Source organism: Drosophila guanche, unplaced genomic scaffold (genome assembly GCF_900245975.1).
Source record: "Drosophila guanche unplaced genomic scaffold, DGUA_6, whole genome shotgun sequence".
Lineage (NCBI taxonomy): Eukaryota > Metazoa > Arthropoda > Insecta > Diptera > Drosophilidae > Drosophila > Drosophila guanche.
In genome coordinates, this window is record NW_022995754.1 from 2,607,334 (window position 1) to 2,627,444 (window position 20,111).

Consider the following 20,111-nt stretch of genomic DNA (forward strand, 5'->3'; position numbering starts at 1 on the left):
TTAACTCTCCAAACCAGTTGGTAAATTATTTACATAACGCTTATTATACAACTAAAATTATAAAAATACAACCTAGGTTTTATCTCTTTAGCTCAACTATTTAATTTAAATTTATTGAAAAACATCAGGGTGCACAAAGTTACCATATCGGTAAATAATTTCACCACGCCACGCGACTGGCCTAGCAAGTGCTAATTTATGTGTACGAACGGAAAGGTCCACTACACTCTTAGTCGAGCATTTGAGCGCTGCATAATTCGTGAAACTACATTAAAAAGTGCGTACGTGTAATAGATATGTGACGGGCTAGCAAAAAATGTGCTTCAATTTATACAATTACTATATTCGACAATCGCAGATATAACCTACCAAATAGGATATTTGGTATACATTTCAGAAAGAGCTCATACAAAAGTCACCCTGGCCGCAGCAAAAGCAGCGCTGGCCTGTATTCCGTGAAACCAGACACAGTTTTGCTTTTGGCATTCAGAGTTCACGCGGGCAATTGGAGGCAAGAAGGTGTTGAAGTTGAAGAAATCAGTTGGAGTAACATTAACATTCAAAATAACAATATAAACTTTAATTTGCCATCGATTTGGTTTATGAAGGTGTGTAAATAACGCAGTATAATGTGGATGCAATTTTCTTTGATTTATGTGGGACTCGAAAAAGTTGAGAAACTGCAAACATAGCTGGTGTGCAATTTGAGCGGGAATCGGTATACATATTAAAAAGTGTAAATTAAATGAAGCAGCTATTAAATTGCACTGTTTGTCTTTTAGCAAATGAATGCGAGTACTATAAAACATGATATAAGCTGTAGAAATAAAAAAAACTGAAATTGCATAAATGATTTGTTTTTATATAAACAATATAAATGCCCCATCGTGTGTACCATCCCCTTCCCCAGTGTCACCCCGTGTTCCCTTTTTCTGCGTGAGTCCAGCTCGCTGCATTGCACTGCATTTTTTGGGTATTTTGACTGTAACCAAGGCGCCGCGCCGCTGCATTAGCGAAACCCACCATTCTGGGCACACACGCAGACAATTGGCGTTGCCACCCATGTTGAGACAAATACACCACGGCACTGTACTTTTTCCTTCCCCTGTTGGCTGTTCCGTTTTAAAAAGCAAACAACAAATAAATAGATTTTTAATTTATATTTTAAATGCACCTTCGACAGAACCGTAGGCTTTGGTGTTGTGTATAATGTTGGCACAGGAGATAGCACCGACGGAAATTGGCAAGCACGCAAATATTATCGGAGGTAAGTGAAGCAAAAAAAAATGGCAGAAAAATGGCAAGCAATAAAAGTAACTACTTTCGCTTTCACTCCCCCAGCTGCCCAGGAGGATCTGGCAAACATGGATGTTCTCGTGTGTGGACGCTGCCTGAAGGCCTACAACTTTGTCGAGGAGTTTCAGGCGCACAAAGAGGATGCCTGCGAGAAGGAGAATGCCAGCTTGAAGGACTCGCTGGACACAAAGCCATCAATCTGGGCATTTTCATTGTGGAAGGCCACGCAGCTGCACGCGCGCAAGGAATCGAGTGCGAGTAACTCGTGGGCCATGTACCAGCATTGGGTGAGGCTGGAGGAGAGCGTGAGGGAGCCATGGATTGTGGCTGGCAGGACTATACAGTCCTTTGGCAAGATCGCACATGGACAGCTGCAGGATATGCCAGTGCGCATCACCAAGACGGTTGTGAATCCCAACAACAATAACAACAAATCGAACAGCAACAACAACACAAGCTTATCCCCAACCAGAAGTATGTTTAAATCTAAAGCAGAGTCGTGATTGATTCAATGTTGGTACCCAGCAACATTCTTTCAATGTGACTGCAATGGCGAGATGGTCTAAAAACTCACATCTTCTTTTCAGAATCGCCAACCAAGCAACCAACCGTGTCCAACCAGCTGAAAGACATTGAGAACGAACGGCCCAAGTCTAAGCCAGGAACCCCAACCCTGCCAGCCACAACCACCGCATCGAGTGGTGGCGCTGTCAAGCCGAACAATCGCATAGCCACCCGTATTGATTCGAAGACCGAACAGCGCACCGAAGAGGCTGTGGAGAAGATTGTCGCGAAACGCTACAATCCGAGACGCAAGACGCACGAGTATTTGGTTAAATGGGTGGATCGTACGCATAATGAGAACACCTGGGAGGTGATGTCCAATCTCGAGAATGTGCCCTTCTTCTTGCAAATGTTTGAGAAGCAGCTGGCGCGACAGAAGATGACCAGAGAGAAGGGACTGGATGCGTTGAAGCGGCTGCAGAATCCAGTGCCCTCTTCGAAAGGTGATGCCGCAGCTCCACTCAGTCCAGCCCCGCCGCAGGCACAGGTATCGCCGATATCTCGACCATCGCGCACTTCCAAAACCAAGGCCATGGATGCGTTCAAGCAGTGGGTGACAGATACAGCCGGTGGTGATGGTTCCTCATCGCCCTCCTCGGCCAATGACGATGAATCCGCCAACGAGCAGGAATGGGCAGCCGCCGCGTCGTCGGGTCCCGCCAAACGTAAGTTCAATCAAACGGATTCCAGTATGGACGATAGCGCAGTGAATGAGTCCGCGGATATGGAGGATCTCGAGGAGGATCTGCCCGCACACACTGTGAAGCGTTTAAAAAACGGCGGTAGCTCCGTGCAGCAGAGCAAGTCGCGTGTCCAGTCGGCTGAGAGGCAAGCGTCTTCAAAAATAAATGGAAACTCTGCTACGTCCGCAGCTGACAGCAACAAAATGGGAGAAATAATCTACACGGAGGACACCACCAGCTCTGGAATGTTTCGCAAACCCGAAATGCCAAACACTCTGCTCTCGGTAAATAAAATAAGAGATTATCTCCATAAAACGTTCTCTAAAACTTTCTTGCCGTTCGTTACAGAAGAAAGATAAAGTCGAGTGTCCTGTGCGCTATCTTACCCGCTCGGAGATAGCCAGCAATAATACTGGCGTCTTCCGCGTTGAACACTCGGAACCGACACCACCCGTCACACCAGTGGCCACCGCACAGAAGACCAGCGCATCAGCCACGCCAGTGGCAGGGGGAGGCGTAGCCAAGAGATTGAGCGTGGCGCGGCCGGCACACTCTAAATCAAGTTCGCCTATAACTGTGAGTCAGCGCCAGCAGGTGTTACGACCCCCTGGTCAGGGTGGACTAATAACGACGACAGTGCGTCGTCCAATGGGTGGCACACCACAACAGACTCGCACACAGCCACCGACGAGAGCACATCCCGGCGGCCGACCACTGGCACGCGCTGGCCCAGGAACGCCGCAGCTACGGCAGCAAGCGTCGCCAGCAGCTGGCTCCAAAGTGGTCACACCCGAGCAGAAGATCCTGCAGCTGTCCAAGTCCGGCGACTTGAAGGTCACGCGCAAGGTGGTCACCCGAGAAGAGATAATTGCCCAGCGCCAGGCCCAGGCCCGTCAGCAACGCCAGGCCCAGCAATCATCCCAGTCGCAGCTACAAAAGGTGCTGGCACCTGGGCAAAGGCAAAGGCTAGCGCCCAAGCCAGCGCCACAGCCCACGCCTCTCCAGTTGGAGCTGGAGGAGGAGCTGCACCATCATCAGGCCCAGTTGTGCCCCATCACGGGCAAGCTGATTGGCCACGAAGAGTCGCAGCTGCAGGCGGAACAAGAGCAGATGCAGGAGGAGCAGCGCGAACAGCTGGAGGCAGCCGCACATGCGCTCATGGGAGGTGATCAGCAGGTGCTGACCAACGAGGATGGCTCAGCTCTGCTGGTGAGAGGAGAAGATGGCACTGTCTACCAGGTGGCTGGCAAGAATGCCGAGGGGCAGACCATATTGGTTACCCAGGGTCCGGATGGCGAGCAACAGTTTGCCTACGTAGCCGCCGCTGAGGGCGACGATCAGGATGTGCTCTCGCTAGACCATGCCGTGGCTGAGGCTGTCCAAGCTGGTGAGCATTCTGCTGCAGCAGCCACATCCGATGGCGAGCAAATACTCGTCTCCATGACCGAAGAGGAGCTGGCCCAACATCAGGCAGCCACACTGCAGCAGGAGAGTTCTGGCACCGGCACGGGCACACCGGTCTCTGCTCAAATTCACATCACAACCTCTGACAGCGATGGCATCGAATCCCAAATACCAGCTGAAGTAGTGCAAGCGGATATGCCCTCACCTGGTGAGAATCCATAATGATAATCCTCCCCTTCAACCGTTTATTAAACTCTTTGCCCAACCTTTTTCAGGTGGAACACGTCGCGTCGTTTTGTTGCTACAGGATGGCAGTTTTATGATGACTGAGATGAACGAAGAGCAGTTCAAGACCCTCAACATCCAGACGTAAAAAAACATGTTGTTAATAGTCTCTTAACCTAGCACTAGGCGTAGCTCCTAAGCCCACACGATATACATACTGCATATATAGAATGAGAGAGCACTTGGTCGTCGTTGCACCTGCGCGGCTTCGTTTAGGGGTAGGACATTCCCGAGAACACCAACTAATTAATGATGACATTTGGGGTACATCCCCATGACTAAACTGCACCTTTGGTTTTTTTCCTTAATTTTTTGTACAAGTTTTCTTTCCATATCACTAAATATTTTGCCAACAATTTTTAGTGGAGTAGAAAACATTTGGGAAAAGCTAAGCTGGAACGGCAACAAATAAACAAGCAACAAAAATCGTATAGATAATATTTGATCAATCAATTGCGGGGCGACTTATTAATTAATGGAAGAAAAGGGATCGAGATCCAACCAGATCTATGCCAACGCCATGGCATTCTTTTCACCCTAATCCCTAACAAACACACACTAAATAGTAATTAAATTATAAATTTGAAAAGGCCTGTTGGAAGGCAACTGAGAGAGTGTGAGAAAAATGCATCGTTTTGCATTTAAACAGGAAAAATACTCGTCTTAAGAAATTCTAAAATAAAATATAGACTATAATTAACGTTACGATAGATGTGAATTGTAAACTTCTCTAAGTAATTTTAACATTTAGAAATCTAAACAAAACTATTATCATCAATTTGTGTTGTTTATTTCATATTTGTGCCCATTCTGCATGGAAATCTCTACGCTAGTGTTTCCGGCACGGAAACTCAAATTCAATTAAATAAACAACCAATAACTTGAATAATCATTTACTATCCTTCTGAAATTTCGCAATAAAGAAACCCACAGTGTCGATATCTTTGCAGGGGCCAAAGCGCTGCAGCAGACTCGATTGCGTTGCCTCCAGATCGGGGAGTGGCAGGCCGGAACCACCGTACCGAGGTGTGGCATCCACCAGACGTAGTTCGGGATACTTTCGCAGCGCCCAGGCTACAATGCCCTCGCACTCGGCCTCGGTGACGCTGCAAGTGCTGTATACCAAGATGCCGCCAGGCCGCAACAGTTGCACGGCCTGCCCCAGCAGACGACGCTGAATGTTTGGATAGGACTGCAGCACCTTGGCCTGCTTAATGCTGCACAACAGCTGCGGACGGTTGCCCAAACCGCTGCATGGAGCATCCAGAAGAATGCGATCGAAGCTGTCGCATGGAAAGGGTGGAGCTGCTGGGCAAGCCGCATCGCTCGACGCTGCCACCGCCTTTGTGGAGTCATAGACGTGCGCCTGTATACTCCGATAGGAGTTCAGTTTCGTTTGCATGCCGCGCACACGACTCGCAGAGTTATCCAACGCCACGACGCATCCATTATCGCCCATTAGCTCGGCAATGTGAGTCGTTTTGTTGCCCGGAGCAGCACACATGTCCAGTATGCGTTCACCGGGCTGTGGGTCCAGGACACGCACGCATACAATAGAGGGCAGATTTTGTAGCAGGGCATCTGCACAGCTGAGGTCGCCCAGTGAGGGCACGCCACTGACATTCGATTGCATTTCAACGGCGATGCCAGTCACAGCTTCATCTTTGTTATTATACAGTTGATAGCGCTGCATTAGCACCTTGCCGACACCCAAAAAAACCTTTTCCGAGCTCTCGTAGCGCGTGGTGGTGCCCCGCTTGCATTTGCCGGCCAAGTCTGCATAGACATTGACGCATTCCTGCAGCTGTGTGTTCGACTCCATGGCCAGAACGCCGGGGGCATAAATGTGAGCTCCACGCAGCAAGGCAGCTCCGCAACTGGTGTCCACAATGATCTCTTTGAGCGTGGGATCAGGCTCACGCAGCACCAGTTCCGCCTCAAGTGGCGCAATGCACAGCACTTCGGGTAGATCCGCCAGTCCATAGATTCTCGGTGCCCGCTGGCCATACCGCTTTGAGAGAACATCTTTCAATTGCTTCTTGTGCGTGTCGACATTGGTGCGCAGTCTGTTCACCCTGTAGGTGGTCACACGTGGAGTCTGACAGAGCCATTCCAATAGCTGGGACAGAGCCGCCGACTGCATAAAAACATTATTATGAGATCAACAGTTTTAATATTTGAAAAACAGTGTTGCCTTATCGTTTCAGTGCACATGGCAGTGGACGTTCCTCACATTGACTTTAAGAATTTCGCCCTCCAGCAAACTGTTGCCCAGGAACGGAGTCTTTGGATAAAACATGGGGCGCCACGTTAAATATCTAACTAAACTACACCTTTGTAAAGCCGGCTGTGTTTACAAAACAACATACGTGCGTGCGTGTGTATATATTTCTTTTCGATATCTCTCACGAATACATTTCGATATTTCTTATTTCCGCAGCGGTGACAGCCCTAGAGTGAAGAAGAGACGTGGCAGCATTTCAGAGCATATTCCATCGGTAACATAGGTGTCTCACTCTAACACACGCCATGCGGCACCGTTTATGTTGGTGAGTTTGCAGTTTTTTCAACGGCAAGTGTATTCTCGGTCAAGTTTTATTTTGCTCTGTGATTTTTGACATTTCCAAGCAGAAATTTATAAAATTTCCGCTCAAATTTGTGTGCATTTGATTCAATTAGTTGGTGCGTATGTGCTTTTAGTCGAAATCAGGGGTAGTGTATGAGAAACATTGGATTCATTTCCTGGCTCTAAAATGTGGACAATGTTGGTGTGCTAGTATTAGTGTACACACGCATACAAAGAACGTACTCGGCTGTGGGGAGTTTGTGGATTATAGTATTGTAAATCGCCCAAAATGTATCGTCAGAAAATTGTTCATTAGCTTGGGCGCTTCAAATTGCCAAAGTTCCTTAATTGCAATTTTTTGTTTACTTCTTATCGAACATTACCTCAACGTCTTATATAATTTTCACATTTTCTTCGACTTTGGCCCCTTGATAAATGAATAAGTAACACTAATCGCCTGGCACACAGCCCTCATATCGATATTTTTTCCATCGTCATATTTCTCTTCACTATTCGGTGTGTGGTGTGTTTGGCAGCAGAGAAAATTTAATCAAAGAAAAATCCACAAAAGAAGCTCAAGTAATCGGTAAATAAAACGTGTAATGTGCAGTTGAACAAATGCCAACCTGGATTCATTGACATTGGTGAAGGATATACTGAATATTGCGCTGTATTTGAAAAAACAAGGCCTTGCCGCCGTCGCATTTCACCAACCTCAAAGGGAGAAAAAAAAGCATACGTCACTCACACAGACGCACACAAACCACGTATAAGTTTCAGAGCAATGGCTCTCTCTCATGCCAATTTGTAATTTACCGACAAGAAAAACTAAATGTGTGCATATACTACTGAGGTTATCCTCGAGTCCTGCGTCTTTGACGTCGGCCAGGATGCAATCGGGGAATCTAATTCAATGGCACAGGGCGTCCCGTCCTACTCGAACAACGTAATAGGCAACCCTAGAGTGTGGCTCATGGTGTGCGAGTGTGTGCGTGCAGGGTGTTGGTGTAGCTGCTGCCTTCGCTTCTCGTCGTCGTCGTCGCTTGGCAAATAAAAGTTGCTACGTGTAGTTTTCGTTTTCCTTTCCGGCATACAATTTCTACTGTTCATTTCTCCATTTTGATTAGTTGATTCGGAGCAACATAAACAAAAAAACTTTGGTAATTATCACTAAATTTGAGTGTATCGGAAATTGCGTGATGTTGCGTCTTCCCTATGTGCGCATTATGTTTCGTTGGCAACGCTTTGGTGTGCTATGGCTCCTGCTCTGTTCGTTTGTTTCGGTCGCCTGGTGGAGTGCGACGATGAGGGGGCAACGTCTTCGGTTCTTTAATTAAAACTTTAATTGAATTGCATATTGGAGCAGGAGAGACGAGACAGCTGTAACTCACACAAAGCCACTTGGACTCTGTAGCTGGTCTGGCCGCCGGGTGACTCACCGCAGATTTTAGTTGAATTTATAGTCTCAGTTCCGGCGCTGAGATTGCAAATTTCCCACTGGCTTTATCATTTTACGCGCATTCCCGTTTACACGTTTCGTGAATGAGGCGGGGTGGAAGAAGGCGACCCTCCTGCAGACTCGTCATCGTCTGCCAACAACAAAAATCGATATCTTATCAGCGCGGCACCCGCCGACATCGAAATTCGCAGCCAGCCACGAGCAGCGGGCAACACATTGAAATAAGGGGCACAAATATTATACCCATACTATGTCGGATATAACCAACGAGAGAAGCGCTCAACTTTCTCAAAAGTTACAAAGCAAAGTTCATGTCAGAGTGGTTTAATGGCACTATAGCTTCATTTCATATGCGAATAGTTGTGACTCAGTTTTGGAAGCTACCAACCGTCAGCTTGGGGGTAATGATTAAGACAAACAAAAGAGTTTCAGCTAGTTTTAGACAACAATTCAGTTGGCCCGTCAAACGAACCCTCTTTTGTTTTATTTGTCAGTTGATTCAGTTTCAGTTGGCAGACCCATAACCATAGCCAGCATTAAAATATCTATTTTGTTTGTTTTATTTACAGATTCTCCAAGTCCAAGCACACAAGTCCAGAGTTTGCATATTTTCAACAGCATTTGCAACTCGGATTTGAACTTGTAATAATTCCAGCCAAGCAAGAAGGCCAACAGCAGCAGCAGAACAGAATTCCTACTCCTCCAATCAAAAGAATCGAAAGACAAGCCAGCAACTATGGGAAATGTATTCGCCAATCTATTTAAAGGCCTCTTTGGCAAAAAGGAAATGAGAATATTGATGGTCGGTTTGGATGCCGCTGGTAAAACCACAATTCTGTACAAACTCAAATTAGGCGAAATTGTTACAACGATACCTACCATTGGTAAGTCAAAGCAACTAAATCTATTCCACTGATACTCATTCTGTTATGTTTTATTCGATTCTCTCTCTAGGTTTCAATGTGGAGACTGTAGAATACAAGAATATTAGCTTTACAGTGTGGGATGTGGGCGGCCAAGACAAAATTCGTCCATTGTGGAGGCATTACTTCCAGAATACACAAGTAAGTGTCCGGATATGGGCAGCTAAAGCAACAGAGACCCCCCTGCTAGATGATGTTAATAACTTGTTATGATTCTACTATGATTATTCAAAGTTTATTTTGTTTCAAGACGGGACTGATTTTGTTAATATGTAGCCCCCCAAAGATCAATGCTTTAATACTCCATAGATACACTAATGGTATTCCTTTTTTGGTTCATTACAGGGTCTTATCTTCGTCGTTGACAGCAATGATCGGGAGCGTATCGGTGAGGCGAGAGAGGAATTGATGCGCATGCTGGCGGAGGACGAGCTTCGGGATGCAGTCTTACTAATATTCGCCAACAAACAGGTAAAGCATGAGACGAATCGAATCGGTTACCGCCACATAACACACCAAAGCGGTGACAAATGTTGAAGCTTCATTAATGAACATGTGTGAGAAATGTACACAAGGTGATAAGAGCAATCGTCTGTGCACTTTGGTTGATTATGTGGTGGCCTGTAACTAATTCTAGATGATGTTAATAACTTGTTATGATTCTACTATGATTATTCAAAGTTTATTTTGTTTCAAGACGGGACTGATATGCCAATTTATTAGCTAGAATATTTGTTTAAATTATTGTAAATCCCCACTAATGCATCGCTTATTCTTTGCCTTCGTTTTAGGATCTGCCAAATGCAATGAATGCGGCTGAAATCACCGATAAGCTCGGTTTGCACTCACTCAGAAACCGCAACTGGTACATTCAAGCGACGTGTGCAACTAGCGGCGATGGACTCTACGAGGGACTCGACTGGTTGTCCAATCAGCTGAAGAACGCTAATCGCTAATTAAACACACACTAAAACTACAACAACCACAACAACAACAAGATAAAATACACACTAACTTTGATTTCAAGCAAAGCAGAAGCAGAAAACAACCAGCAGGCAACAACGTCAGAAACACCAACAGACAGACAGACATCTGACTTAAACAGACACAGGAAAACGGTGGGAGAAAGAACAACAACAACAACAAAAGCAGCAACCGCAGCAGCAGCAACAACAAGAGCAGAGAGATCTTCGCATATAACATAAAAGGCTCCTTCCTCCATCTCCTGTTCTGTCCGTTTACAAAACAAGAAATTGGAATTTTGAAAGAACAGAACTTTTCAAGCAGCATATAAAAGAACGCTATAATTTAATTTAAATTTATATACATAATTATTGGATGTTTAAAAACGAAAAACGATTAAAAGAGAAAACCCCAACAACAACCAATCGCAAAAGAAAAAGGAAACACTAAAGTATATGGTATAAAAATGTCTTTTTTAAGTTATTTTTGTCCTCCCCCTCTCTCCTCCCCCTCATCAATATATATTTCTTTTTAATTTTATAAATATAAAAGTAATATTAATGAGAAGTAATAAACAACAAAAACCATTTTAATTTTTAACACCCTTCGTTTCGTGTCGTCGCTTGGCAAAACAAGAAAAGAACAAAAAACAGAAACAACCATAAAACAAACAAAACACACACGCATATACATAAAACCATATTAAAACGGAAAACGTACTATTTAAAAGGTAATTCTAAATAAAATTTAAATAAATAAAACCGGCTGGACATTTTTGTAATACATGAAATACATTTATGTATCTACAATTTTTAATTACAAATAGATGTTCGCCTCGTTTGGCTCAAACCTAACATTCTCACGATGACGGGGAGGAGTGTCACGTCTCGAGGTACCCCTTATCATCTTATCAACATTACACTTTTTAAGGGTACAACTACACCACCAGCGATATTGCACAAAGATCTAAAACCGGCTTCTGATGGAATATGCTGCTAATAGAATATGGTTCTGATCGAAGATACCTCTGATCCTGCATCTACAAGATAATATTGTATCTGTACGATGATTGACTCATTCACTTCTTAATTTTCGATCGGGACTAGCTAGGACTTCCTGATTAATTAAAGTTGTTCACCTGTTTAACTAATACGGTTAATTGGGTTAAGTTCGTTTTTTCGGTATTTTTGGTTTGTTTGTGTGCTTGAGGCGGCGAATTTATTCGACTCTGATGCAGGGTGACCATTTATTTATGTACTTAGAGAAATGTAATTTTTAGTGCTCTTTCTTTGGTTGACCGTTTTAATTTTAACCTTATTTTGCAATCAATCCCATAAAAAGAAGTCATGAAAACCAGCCAATACAGTTGAAAATTGGTTGATGAATTAGATAAAACTATATTTTTAGCGCTGAGAACTCTAGCCAGCTGTTAACATTAAGCAGAATATCAAATCAAGGAAAATGTTATGGATATACGGTATCTTTGCGGTATATTTAAAAAATGTGAAACTATATTTCGGTATATTTATGAGGTTCTGAATTTTTGCAACACTAGACACCCTGCATGAAAAATTTACCCTCGAATTGTACAATTTGTTAATTAAATCAATTAAATTAAATAAAAAGCATACCTCAACATGTCTGCAAAGCAAAACTCAAAGAAATTCAAGTGGGCGTTGGACTTTAACGGAAGGTAAGAGCGGTGAAGCTGCACAGCAATGGATATATTTTCACAATCCCTTTCGTTTTTCACCCGTGCAGCAAAAATGCGGAAATTCCATCTCCGCTGGGCTACAATCCCAGCGCACTGGTGAATCAAACCGAAGTGGTGCGCGATCAGCGTTTGGTTATCAAGAAATCATGGGATCTGGCTCTGGGACCACTGAAGAATGTAAGTGTCGACCGGCCCGTGCCGGCTGCAGGTAGACGGTAATAACCTTTGGATCCATTGCAGATACCCATGAACCTGTTCATCATGTACATGTCCGGCAACTCCATATCGATTTTCCCTATCATGATGGTCGGCATGATGCTGGTGCGTCCCATCAAGGCAATGTTCACCACCCAAGTCACATCGAAAATGGCCGAAGGAGCACAGGGCACTGGTCAGCGCATCGTCTACTTCCTGGGCAACCTGGCCAACGTAGGGCTGGCCCTCTACAAATGCCACAGCATGGGCCTGTTGCCCACACACGCCTCCGACTGGCTGGCCTTTGTGCAGCCACAGACTCGCTTGGAATACTATGGCGGCGGCATATCATTTGTTTAGTTTTGGTTAGAGCTCGTGGCCTAGAATTTAACGTCACTTTATTTGATCATAGATAAATTTGTTTAAACTTTAAAAACTTTATTAATCATCCAAGATCTTCTTTGCCTCCTTCTTAATGTCGTGAACAATCTGTTCAGCGGTCGACCTGCGGAGATGGGAATTCAATTAGAATGCGTTTCGGGGAACTTTATCTAAAACTAAATATTTAACCTAATATATTGGATAAATGAGTCGTCCCAAATGATTAGTCGTTCCGCTCCCAATAGTTTGTTGTCTTGAGTGCCGCCGAACCTCATTAAATAATAATTAATAGCCATAACTAAAGGGTCAGTCGAAAGTTTTATTGTAACTATGGAGTTTTTGAGTGTTCGAGGGGGTGGTTAATGGTGTTCAGAAGGAAAGACAATGTCCGAGAGCTTATAACGATTATGGGAATTACTTTTTCTTGTTGTCATCAATGAGCTCTCGCAGCTTTTCGTTCATTTTCTGGACCAGCTTTTGGGGATCATCCACACGCGGCACCTAGAAACAGATAAGGGAGCAGAATATTAGCAATTTAGACGCAGGTAGAGAGAGAGATTATTATTATCCTTGCCTCATAGTTTTGAGATATGTAGATGCCCGTGTAAATTCCGGCTCCAAAGGTTAGCTGCAAGAGAAGAGGAAGCAAAGAACAGTTAAAGCGGGTTGCATTGGAGCATTTTTCCTATCCATTTCTGGCTGACCATTGAGAAGCACAGAGTACGTTTGAAGTTCCAAAATGGTTTTTTTGGGCAATAAGGAAGTGCGTCCTGCATCTCCGGGCAGCAGCTGTAGGAGGGGCGACTGGTGCCCGCTCCACTTCTGGCCTTCACCAGCTGCAACCCCAGTCCAAGCAACTTCATTTTTGCTTTCAATTAAAGTACAATATTAAATTTATTCTGTAGAAATTTCGTCAGACCTGCGCCGCTTGCCAAAAAAATTAAGGTTTTATATGTTGAAGGTTTACCAGTTGAAGTTATTCCAAGAGCTGACTGGGATCGTTATATAACCTTGAAAGCGCTTGTCTAATATCCAAATTTGTTTGTTTCTTTGGGCCAAAATGTTGTTTTGTGGGATGACGAGACGCGGGTGACAGGCACAACGTCATCGCCATAAAAAGATGCGACGCAAAACGCTGATGTATCCATAATCCTGTTACTTTTCATTCCTGCACACACAAGGGGCCTTTTTCCTGCCCAATCACTGTGCCATAATACTATTTAATTTCACTCACCAAAAATTTAAGCATTGTCGAATAACTAAAGCCTCTTTTGCCGTCGCCCGCCGCCAGTTTAATGTGTAAATGAGACTGAGTGTGTGTGCACGAAACGTCAAACGCGGGTGTGCGCTTGTATGAGTGAGCCAACAGCTGACTTCACGTTGAATTTTCTACAGAGATTAGATAATCACAGTTAGCGCTGATAACGTTCTGGGCGAGCTGACTGTTAAAAAAATCTGCGCAAGGGTGTAATTTACGTTGCACTTGATATCCGATTTAATATTTAATTTAATTAGTATTGCAGCAACACAGTTCAAATGCAAACGACTAGCGCTATCAGCTTGGTGGACTGGGGTGAAAAAGTATAGACAATAGCCAAATATAAAACCTGTTCGCGGTTGTCATGGTCACTGTTATAAGCTTTTTTCTTTGACTAAACATGTAAAATGCATAATAAATTAACATAATTCATAGCTTTTAAATCAGAATTGGATTTTTTGCATGTATTTTTGTGTATTTAAATGTAGCCGCCAACACTTATTCACCTCTGCAACGCAGCTCTGCTATGATTAAACGTTGTCCAGCACTGCTGCTGATTTGTTTATTATAAAAACTAATATAAAAGCCAAAGAAAATTAAATTTAAATTCAGGGAATCCTCCGAATTACACTCCACATCTAAGGTTGCTTTTAATGCAAGGTACTCCTTTACTTTAACGATACACCATACGACTACATTTGTACAATATACAACTTTAGACACGAATTGCACACGGGACAGGTAACATTTAAATTCAGAAAATAAACTAACTTAGCACTAAAGACATATACGGCCAGGGGACGGTGTGCATGTGCCTCGTTGCACTAGGCAATGACTGCAGGCCGCGTTTTAAGGTAGACGAACAGCACCAGAAATAGAGCTATGACGCCCATGGCCGGCAAAACAATTGTACGAATTTTTCCTTGTATCTCCACATTATCCAATTTGCGCTCCTTCTTCTGCTTGCGCGTCTCCTTGACTTTGCCTTTCAGTTGACGCATTTTCTGTAAGTATTTAATGATCTCAGATACCAGTCTTTGATTATATTTGACCGACTTACGCTTTGGCTGGCAGTGCACACACCTGTGGGGGAGAAACTTTGGTGACGTGTAGATGTTTCTTTTTAGTGCGTACGCTTGCGTGTCGTGTTTTTCTGCGAGTGGATTTGTATAATTAGAATAACAACAACAACAACAACAGGTGGGGAACCGGGCCGATGCTGTAGCTACATTCAACAAGTTTTTTTTGTTTTTAGGCCATTGTTGTTATTGTTTTTTTTTTTTTTTTTGTATTTAATCGCAACAGTGAATGGCTCATTCCGAGTGACTGTTCAAACTTAACACACTGAACGCCCGCCTTTTAAATGGGTTATCACTTTGTCCAAATTGGCGAAGTAAAACTGCTTGTAAATGTTTATTGTAGCCACCCGTCCCCCCTGTTTACGAATAAATTAAATTGGAATGAAACATTCAGCTAAACTGCGTTTAAAATCTTTGAGTTTCATTAATTTCTTAGTTTGCACTTAAACACCCATTGGTCAACAGAAGGTTAATCGGTCGCGGTCAATGACATATTTATTCGATTTTAATATTCTGTTTAATATTGCCATCCAACTTAGACTCTCAGACGTGGAACTACAATTTTCTACGATTGTACAATACATTCGCCACAAGATTGGCATACTCTTTGTGACTTATTTTATTGGGTTGTTTACAAAAATAACGATTTCGCTGAAAGAGCTCTTAAACATAATAGTGCCCTAATGTTTTTATTATGTTGCCAACGGTAAAACACGTCAGTGTGTTTGGAATTCAGTGGGAATGGGGCAGGGACTCCACTGTACTCTCTACACTGAAGATATAATTTTATGAGCCCCTTTTGATTGGACTACGCTGTTTTACGAGATGTTATTGTTATTAGAAGCTGACAGCTTGAAAATATACCGTAATGGAGCTACTAAGCTAAGACTATACCGATGAAAATCTTAATAATATATCGATATTTTTGATTATTTGGCGGTGAACTTAGTTTCATAGCCAAAACTTTCGATAAGTTTATAATAGAAGTGGAATAAGGAATACTTTTACAGTGTTGTAAAATGACAGTTTTGACAGTGCTGCCCATCAATAGTCATGCTGGGCGCGCAATTTAAATTTGCTGTGCAAGTAATATTACTTTTTGGTTACTATTTTAATATAGCTTATCAATATAAAATCCATTAAAATTTACCATAAGAGCGTACACACATACACATATCTCTTGCTTGCCGCCTGTCTACTTGTTACTCTATCGCTGTTTGGATATATGCAGCTCGTTTTTGTTATTGTTCAATTTGCCGCTACTGCATCGGTTGCTTGTTTTTCATTTTCCACTGCGCTGCACGTTGGAAAACATATTCGCCAATGTAAAAACATAAGCAGAGCCACCCGACTACCGACTACCGACTCCCGACTCCCGACTGATTTGTAACTGATACGGTGGCCACTCCGTGTGTGCTCGACTCTCTGGGGCTGGTGTTGTGTCCCATATTTCTTTTTAATTACCCTGCCGCTGCTTTTGCTAAGCCCTCTCTGTGTTGGCTTGTGGCATGTGGATATCAGATATGCCACTAACTGTTGCACCTTGCACCCTTCACCTCTAAATGCGATTTCAAAAATGTTTTGAGCAGTTCCAAATGCTCTTACGGGTCGTCGCGTCATTCTCTTCTGTCTGTGGCTTTGCCTGGGGGCAGTCACTGCTTAGGTTTCAGCGCATTGATTGGCCTCTCTCTCTCAGCTGGACACTTGATGAAGCAATAATAATGCAAAAATGTTTCTTGTGCCGTTGCAAATGGAGCGAGACGGGCACACGCCCAAGTTTGTGCATCGATAATGAAGCATCCATCCAGCTCCGCTCCTTCAGCCGCATTTTGGCATCTAATTTTCGTCCATGGCCATAAAAGGCCAGTGAGCCGCGATCAGTTTGGACACGGATTATTGGCAACTATTTAGTCGTTGTGCCCCCAAAAATGGCCCAAAGCTGCCAACTGTCGTCACGTCACGGCCAGCCAGGCAGCCAGGCAGCAGCTCTGCTCTGCTCCGTTTGATTTGGCCTGAATAGTCCGCAGCAGCAGCAGCAGCAGCAGCAGCAGCCTGTCCAAAATGCATGTTTCCTGCTGGCCAGGCCCAATCTTAGGACGGAGCCCGCGAGCTCTTCTATCTTTTAGTTCTGGCCAACAACAACTTTAACATGACTCGCGACTTGTTCGTTAGCAAAAGAATATGCAGCCAGCCTGCACGTTGATTGGACTTGGACTTGGAGTTGGACTTGGAGTTGCTGTTGACTGCCTGACTGCCTGACTGACTCTTTTAGTTAAACTCCTTGTTTTGATTGCCAAGTCGTAAAATGATGGATTACCGAGTTGGGATTTATTTCTTGTTACGGTCATAATAGATTATCTTTGCTCACTCATTGAGTGACCGGACCGGACCCCAGCTTTCCGCAGTCTCCACAAATGCTCGTTAGCCTGTTGCCTACCGTTTGGGCTTAGCAGCTTTCTGTCTGGTTCTCCTGGAAGCCAGGAATCGCTGCAGATTTGGCATGTTGATGGAGCATGCCTAATCACGAGGCTTTCGATCAGAAAGATCGGGCAAGAGGCAGGCAGGAGGCAGGAGCAGGCGCGCACTTAAACTATGAACAAGATGAATTCTGGCAGCCAGTGTTCGACGATAAAAATCAACTTTTATTGGAACAATATTCTACGCTGGTTAGGGTACATCTCTCTCAGCTCAGCCAAAGTAGGCGGCATAGTACTGGGGCGCGTTCACATAGGCAGCTGTCGGCTGTGGCTGGAGCTGTGGTGCTGCCAGGACTTTGGCGTACGCCGCTTGTGGCAGCTGTGGTGCTCCCAGAACCTGGGCATATGTCGTGGGATGCACAAAGCCCACAGCACCCGCTGGATAATAGGCAATTGTGGGCGTGACAGGAGCAGCTGCGGGCACAGGAGCCGGCACAGGTGTCGCTATCTTGGGTCTGGTGGTCACCTCCTCGGCGGCATCATCCAAATCCTCCTGCGCCTCGCTGTTGGCCACGAGCCTCTCGGACTGCGGCTGAGCAGCGGCGGCGGGCAGCGGAAACTGCCGCGCGGGCTTAAAGCCAGCCGCTGGATACGACAATTGTTGCAGGCGAAGACGTTGCTGCTCTGCCACGCCCACATCCGCATGGACTAGGCCCAGAACAAGGAGTGTGGCCAGCACACAGGCAAGCGACGAGCTGAGGCTGAGTTCCATTGCCATGACTGACTGACTGACTGACTGAATGCACGCTGCTTGGGCAGTGGGTCTGGCATATATATAGCAGACGAGCACGCCCCAAAAGGGGGGTACACACTGCTTAAGATGCGGCTAGCGTGAGAGGGTCACACTGACACTGACCCCAAAAAAAGAGAGACAGAGAGAGACACACGAACGAACCTGAAGCAGGCTGACTGCATTTGCATTTGCCATTTGCCGTTTGGTTTTGGATTTGTTTGTGGATTTGCTTTTGGTTACACTGCATCCATCCATCCGCACATCAATATGCAGTCAATGTTCTAGTCTGGCCACTGCTTTTGTTTTGGGCATTTGGGCAATTGTTTGCCAGTGCGGACAGTGGCTGGCATTTTAGTCACGTCTCAACCCCACCAGCGACAGCCCCCCACACGTTTGAGACTATAAATTAAGCCATGGCAGCTGGCGGATTTCATTGGCCTAATGGACTGTCCCTTTTTTTTCTACAACTAATAACTTGGACAAGCATTTGTCTTGGCTCGCCGGCTGGCTAATCAATACAAAGCGCATTCATTAACTTCGGACCGCAGGGACACTCCTACCGCATAAATTTGCCATAAGTTAGGCCCGGGGTCTGTGGCGCTGAGAAATGCTCCATAAATCCACGCGCAATGGCAGCGTCTCTAGCCCAATATTTACAGCAATTTCAATAAAAATGCACCAGCTAATTGATGTAATTAATTTATTAAATTACATTTGCCACTTGCCGGCGCCCCTCTGCCTGCTGACGGCCTGCCTGAGTGCCGGTTTTTCCTGCCTCGGCGACTGCTCTGGAGCCTCAACGCCATAGGAGGCAGAGCTGCACAAAAAAGTGCACAGAAGTCGCTGGTAGTTGGCAGTCAGTTTATGGGCCAGAGAAACTGCAGATTCATCGCCAGAACAGGCAGAAAGCCACTTGCGGCAACTGTACTTTGCAGCGATTAACATTCGTTTATTGTTAATTGCTGTAGCCCCAAAATTGGCTCATTCCCCGGCCCTGTTCTATGGCATAATTGTGGCAACTCTCCTAATCACAGTCGCATGCATCACAATGAGGCAGCAGATATTCCAGCTTCATTTGCACACTGGCTTCTCGGAAATCTGCACATTGGATTTGCCAGAGAAATGCAGAGAAAAACTGGGCGTCATATTTCAAAGGCAATCGGAGGCTGCCACGCATGCGCAGAGGCTGGGACTGGGAGCTACAGAGTTGGAGTTGCAGAATTGATGCGCCCGTTGCACTCACAATTAATATTCCAGCCGGGGAGGAGTGGAGGATCTCTTAGCCAGTAGCCAGTAGCCGGTCTGTGGCAAATTTCTCTAATGCCCCGCCCGGCTCGCTTGGTGATTTATTTTCGCTTTTAGTGTCTTTTATTTTATGATTTATGCAGCAACCGGTTGCGGCTTGCTCCTGTGCAGGTGATCAGCTCAGCCCAAACCCAAGCCCAAGTCCAAGCCCAAGCCCATTGCTGATGGACTGCAATTGTGTTGCTCGTCACGTTGCCTGTCGAACGATCGAGGGGCACCTGGCATAGACGCAGACAAAGGCGGCGTTAACGACAATTGCGCGCTAATTATCGCCTCACATGAAGAGGGGGGAGCACTCTCAAAGGCATTCCTTGCAGGCGTGAATTGAATTCCCTGCATCATGGACACACGATGATGATGATGATGATGCGCTGGCCGCTCGGTAACTACTTCATTTAGACTTGGCTTTGAGTTATGGCGCTTGGAAACGAAAGAAGTTTGTGCACACTTTTGCCATGAGTTGCAGGAATGTTGCAGGAGAGTCGCAGCTCCTAAGTGGCACGCTCATTAGCCAGGACAATGCGCTGGTATTTGGGTTAGCTCGGAGCTGGGAGCAAAAAGGGCGCTGGCCAAACGCGGAAGCTTGCCGCAGAAACTCTCTGCTGCCAGCTGTCGACTGACCATTTCCTGCAGCCAGTCAAAAAATAACTGACAAAGGCAGGGGAGCGTGCCAGGGCTCGCATAGAACATAAATGCTTTGGTGTAAAATGTCAGCTAGCGGCACTGACAACTGTCAAAGCGATAAGACCACACAGTACACACACAGAACCCAGCACCAGACACGGCCACGGACACGGACACGGACACGCAGCTTTTCAATTAGCTC

The 20,111-nt window shown here is 45.1% G+C and overlaps 7 protein-coding genes across 13 annotated transcripts; 3 read left to right on the forward strand and 4 right to left on the reverse strand.

Annotated features, from left to right (window-relative positions):
* The first annotated feature begins 459 nt into the window (after positions 1 to 459).
* LOC117589417 lies at positions 460 to 4,663 on the forward strand. 2 transcript variants are annotated; one of them, XM_034281346.1, is made up of 6 exons: positions 460 to 608; positions 1,184 to 1,267; positions 1,342 to 1,770; positions 1,884 to 2,827; positions 2,892 to 4,155; positions 4,223 to 4,663. In XM_034281346.1, exons 2-6 carry the CDS (start codon positions 1,210 to 1,212, stop codon positions 4,318 to 4,320), a joined length of 2,793 nt encoding a protein of 930 aa, XP_034137237.1. In that variant the 5' UTR covers positions 460 to 608; positions 1,184 to 1,209; the 3' UTR covers positions 4,321 to 4,663. The 2 variants fall into 2 exon arrangements, with proteins under 2 accessions (XP_034137237.1, XP_034137238.1); XM_034281347.1 differs by having other exon boundaries at positions 2,895 to 4,155.
* Positions 4,664 to 5,109: 446 nt separating this feature from the next.
* On the reverse strand, positions 5,110 to 6,598 carry LOC117589418 (tRNA (cytosine(72)-C(5))-methyltransferase NSUN6). The gene is made up of 2 exons (XM_034281349.1): positions 6,466 to 6,598; positions 5,110 to 6,369 (listed from the first exon to the last, which is right to left on the reverse strand). The coding sequence occupies exons 1-2, from the start codon at positions 6,529 to 6,531 to the stop codon at positions 5,122 to 5,124; spliced, it is 1,314 nt and encodes a 437-aa protein (XP_034137240.1). The 5' UTR covers positions 6,532 to 6,598; the 3' UTR covers positions 5,110 to 5,121.
* A 189-nt stretch (positions 6,599 to 6,787) lies between these two features.
* On the forward strand, positions 6,788 to 10,552 carry LOC117589419 (ADP-ribosylation factor 1). Of its 2 annotated transcripts, none has more exons than XM_034281351.1 (5): positions 6,788 to 6,914; positions 8,827 to 9,141; positions 9,212 to 9,321; positions 9,526 to 9,651; positions 9,972 to 10,552. In XM_034281351.1, exons 2-5 carry the CDS (start codon positions 8,994 to 8,996, stop codon positions 10,134 to 10,136), a joined length of 549 nt encoding a protein of 182 aa, XP_034137242.1. In that variant the 5' UTR covers positions 6,788 to 6,914; positions 8,827 to 8,993; the 3' UTR covers positions 10,137 to 10,552. The 2 variants fall into 2 exon arrangements, with proteins under 2 accessions (XP_034137242.1, XP_034137241.1); XM_034281350.1 differs by lacking the exon at positions 6,788 to 6,914 and adding an exon at positions 7,251 to 7,384.
* Positions 10,553 to 11,677: 1,125 nt separating this feature from the next.
* LOC117589420 (ER membrane protein complex subunit 4) lies at positions 11,678 to 12,488 on the forward strand. Its single transcript, XM_034281352.1, has 3 exons — positions 11,678 to 11,836; positions 11,905 to 12,034; positions 12,098 to 12,488. The coding sequence occupies exons 1-3, from the start codon at positions 11,781 to 11,783 to the stop codon at positions 12,410 to 12,412; spliced, it is 501 nt and encodes a 166-aa protein (XP_034137243.1). The 5' UTR covers positions 11,678 to 11,780; the 3' UTR covers positions 12,413 to 12,488.
* On the reverse strand, positions 12,434 to 13,978 carry LOC117589421. Of its 5 annotated transcripts, none has more exons than XM_034281356.1 (5): positions 13,668 to 13,978; positions 13,008 to 13,061; positions 12,852 to 12,934; positions 12,623 to 12,703; positions 12,434 to 12,557 (listed from the first exon to the last, which is right to left on the reverse strand). In XM_034281356.1, the coding sequence occupies exons 1-5, from the start codon at positions 13,680 to 13,682 to the stop codon at positions 12,494 to 12,496; spliced, it is 297 nt and encodes a 98-aa protein (XP_034137247.1). In that variant the 5' UTR covers positions 13,683 to 13,978; the 3' UTR covers positions 12,434 to 12,493. The 5 variants fall into 5 exon arrangements, with proteins under 5 accessions (XP_034137247.1, XP_034137244.1, XP_034137248.1 ...); XM_034281353.1 differs by lacking the exon at positions 13,668 to 13,978 and adding an exon at positions 13,138 to 13,339; XM_034281357.1 differs by lacking the exon at positions 12,623 to 12,703 and having other exon boundaries at positions 13,668 to 13,953.
* A 357-nt stretch (positions 13,979 to 14,335) lies between these two features.
* LOC117589423 (single-pass membrane and coiled-coil domain-containing protein 4 homolog) lies at positions 14,336 to 14,952 on the reverse strand. The gene is made up of 2 exons (XM_034281358.1): positions 14,752 to 14,952; positions 14,336 to 14,695 (listed from the first exon to the last, which is right to left on the reverse strand). The coding sequence occupies exon 2, from the start codon at positions 14,690 to 14,692 to the stop codon at positions 14,516 to 14,518; it is 177 nt and encodes a 58-aa protein (XP_034137249.1). The 5' UTR covers positions 14,693 to 14,695; positions 14,752 to 14,952; the 3' UTR covers positions 14,336 to 14,515.
* A 2,439-nt stretch (positions 14,953 to 17,391) lies between these two features.
* LOC117589094 lies at positions 17,392 to 17,988 on the reverse strand. Its single transcript, XM_034280731.1, has one exon. The coding sequence runs from the start codon at positions 17,963 to 17,965 to the stop codon at positions 17,459 to 17,461; it is 507 nt and encodes a 168-aa protein (XP_034136622.1). The 5' UTR covers positions 17,966 to 17,988; the 3' UTR covers positions 17,392 to 17,458.
* Between the last annotated feature and the right edge of the window lie 2,123 nt (positions 17,989 to 20,111).

Excerpts from the sequence above, each read along its gene's own strand:
- LOC117589417 (XM_034281346.1), top strand. The coding sequence starts at position 1,210 with ATGTTGGCACAGGAGATAGCACCGACGGAAATTGGCAAGCACGCAAAT. Across the intron at positions 1,771-1,883 it reads AAGCTTATCCCCAACCAGAA|AATCGCCAACCAAGCAACCA; the intron begins GTATGTTTAAAT and ends TCTTCTTTTCAG. Across the intron at positions 4,156-4,222 it reads AGCGGATATGCCCTCACCTG|GTGGAACACGTCGCGTCGTT; the intron begins GTGAGAATCCAT and ends AACCTTTTTCAG.
- LOC117589418 (XM_034281349.1), bottom strand. The coding sequence starts at position 6,531 with ATGTTTTATCCAAAGACTCCGTTCCTGGGCAACAGTTTGCTGGAGGGC. Across the intron at positions 6,370-6,465 it reads GCGAAATTCTTAAAGTCAAT|TCGGCGGCTCTGTCCCAGCT; the intron begins GTGAGGAACGTC and ends GTTTTTATGCAG.
- LOC117589419 (XM_034281351.1), top strand. The coding sequence starts at position 8,994 with ATGGGAAATGTATTCGCCAATCTATTTAAAGGCCTCTTTGGCAAAAAG. Across the intron at positions 9,142-9,211 it reads TACAACGATACCTACCATTG|GTTTCAATGTGGAGACTGTA; the intron begins GTAAGTCAAAGC and ends TTCTCTCTCTAG. Across the intron at positions 9,652-9,971 it reads TAATATTCGCCAACAAACAG|GATCTGCCAAATGCAATGAA; the intron begins GTAAAGCATGAG and ends CCTTCGTTTTAG.
- LOC117589420 (XM_034281352.1), top strand. The coding sequence starts at position 11,781 with ATGTCTGCAAAGCAAAACTCAAAGAAATTCAAGTGGGCGTTGGACTTT. Across the intron at positions 11,837-11,904 it reads GCGTTGGACTTTAACGGAAG|CAAAAATGCGGAAATTCCAT; the intron begins GTAAGAGCGGTG and ends TCACCCGTGCAG. Across the intron at positions 12,035-12,097 it reads CTCTGGGACCACTGAAGAAT|ATACCCATGAACCTGTTCAT; the intron begins GTAAGTGTCGAC and ends GATCCATTGCAG.
- LOC117589421 (XM_034281353.1), bottom strand. The coding sequence starts at position 13,296 with ATGAAGTTGCTTGGACTGGGGTTGCAGCTGGTGAAGGCCAGAAGTGGA. Across the intron at positions 12,935-13,007 it reads ACATATCTCAAAACTATGAG|GTGCCGCGTGTGGATGATCC; the intron begins GCAAGGATAATA and ends ATCTGTTTCTAG. Across the intron at positions 12,558-12,622 it reads TCATTTATCCAATATATTAG|GTCGACCGCTGAACAGATTG; the intron begins GTTAAATATTTA and ends CCATCTCCGCAG.
- LOC117589423 (XM_034281358.1), bottom strand. The coding sequence starts at position 14,692 with ATGCGTCAACTGAAAGGCAAAGTCAAGGAGACGCGCAAGCAGAAGAAG.
- LOC117589094 (XM_034280731.1), bottom strand. The coding sequence starts at position 17,965 with ATGGCAATGGAACTCAGCCTCAGCTCGTCGCTTGCCTGTGTGCTGGCC.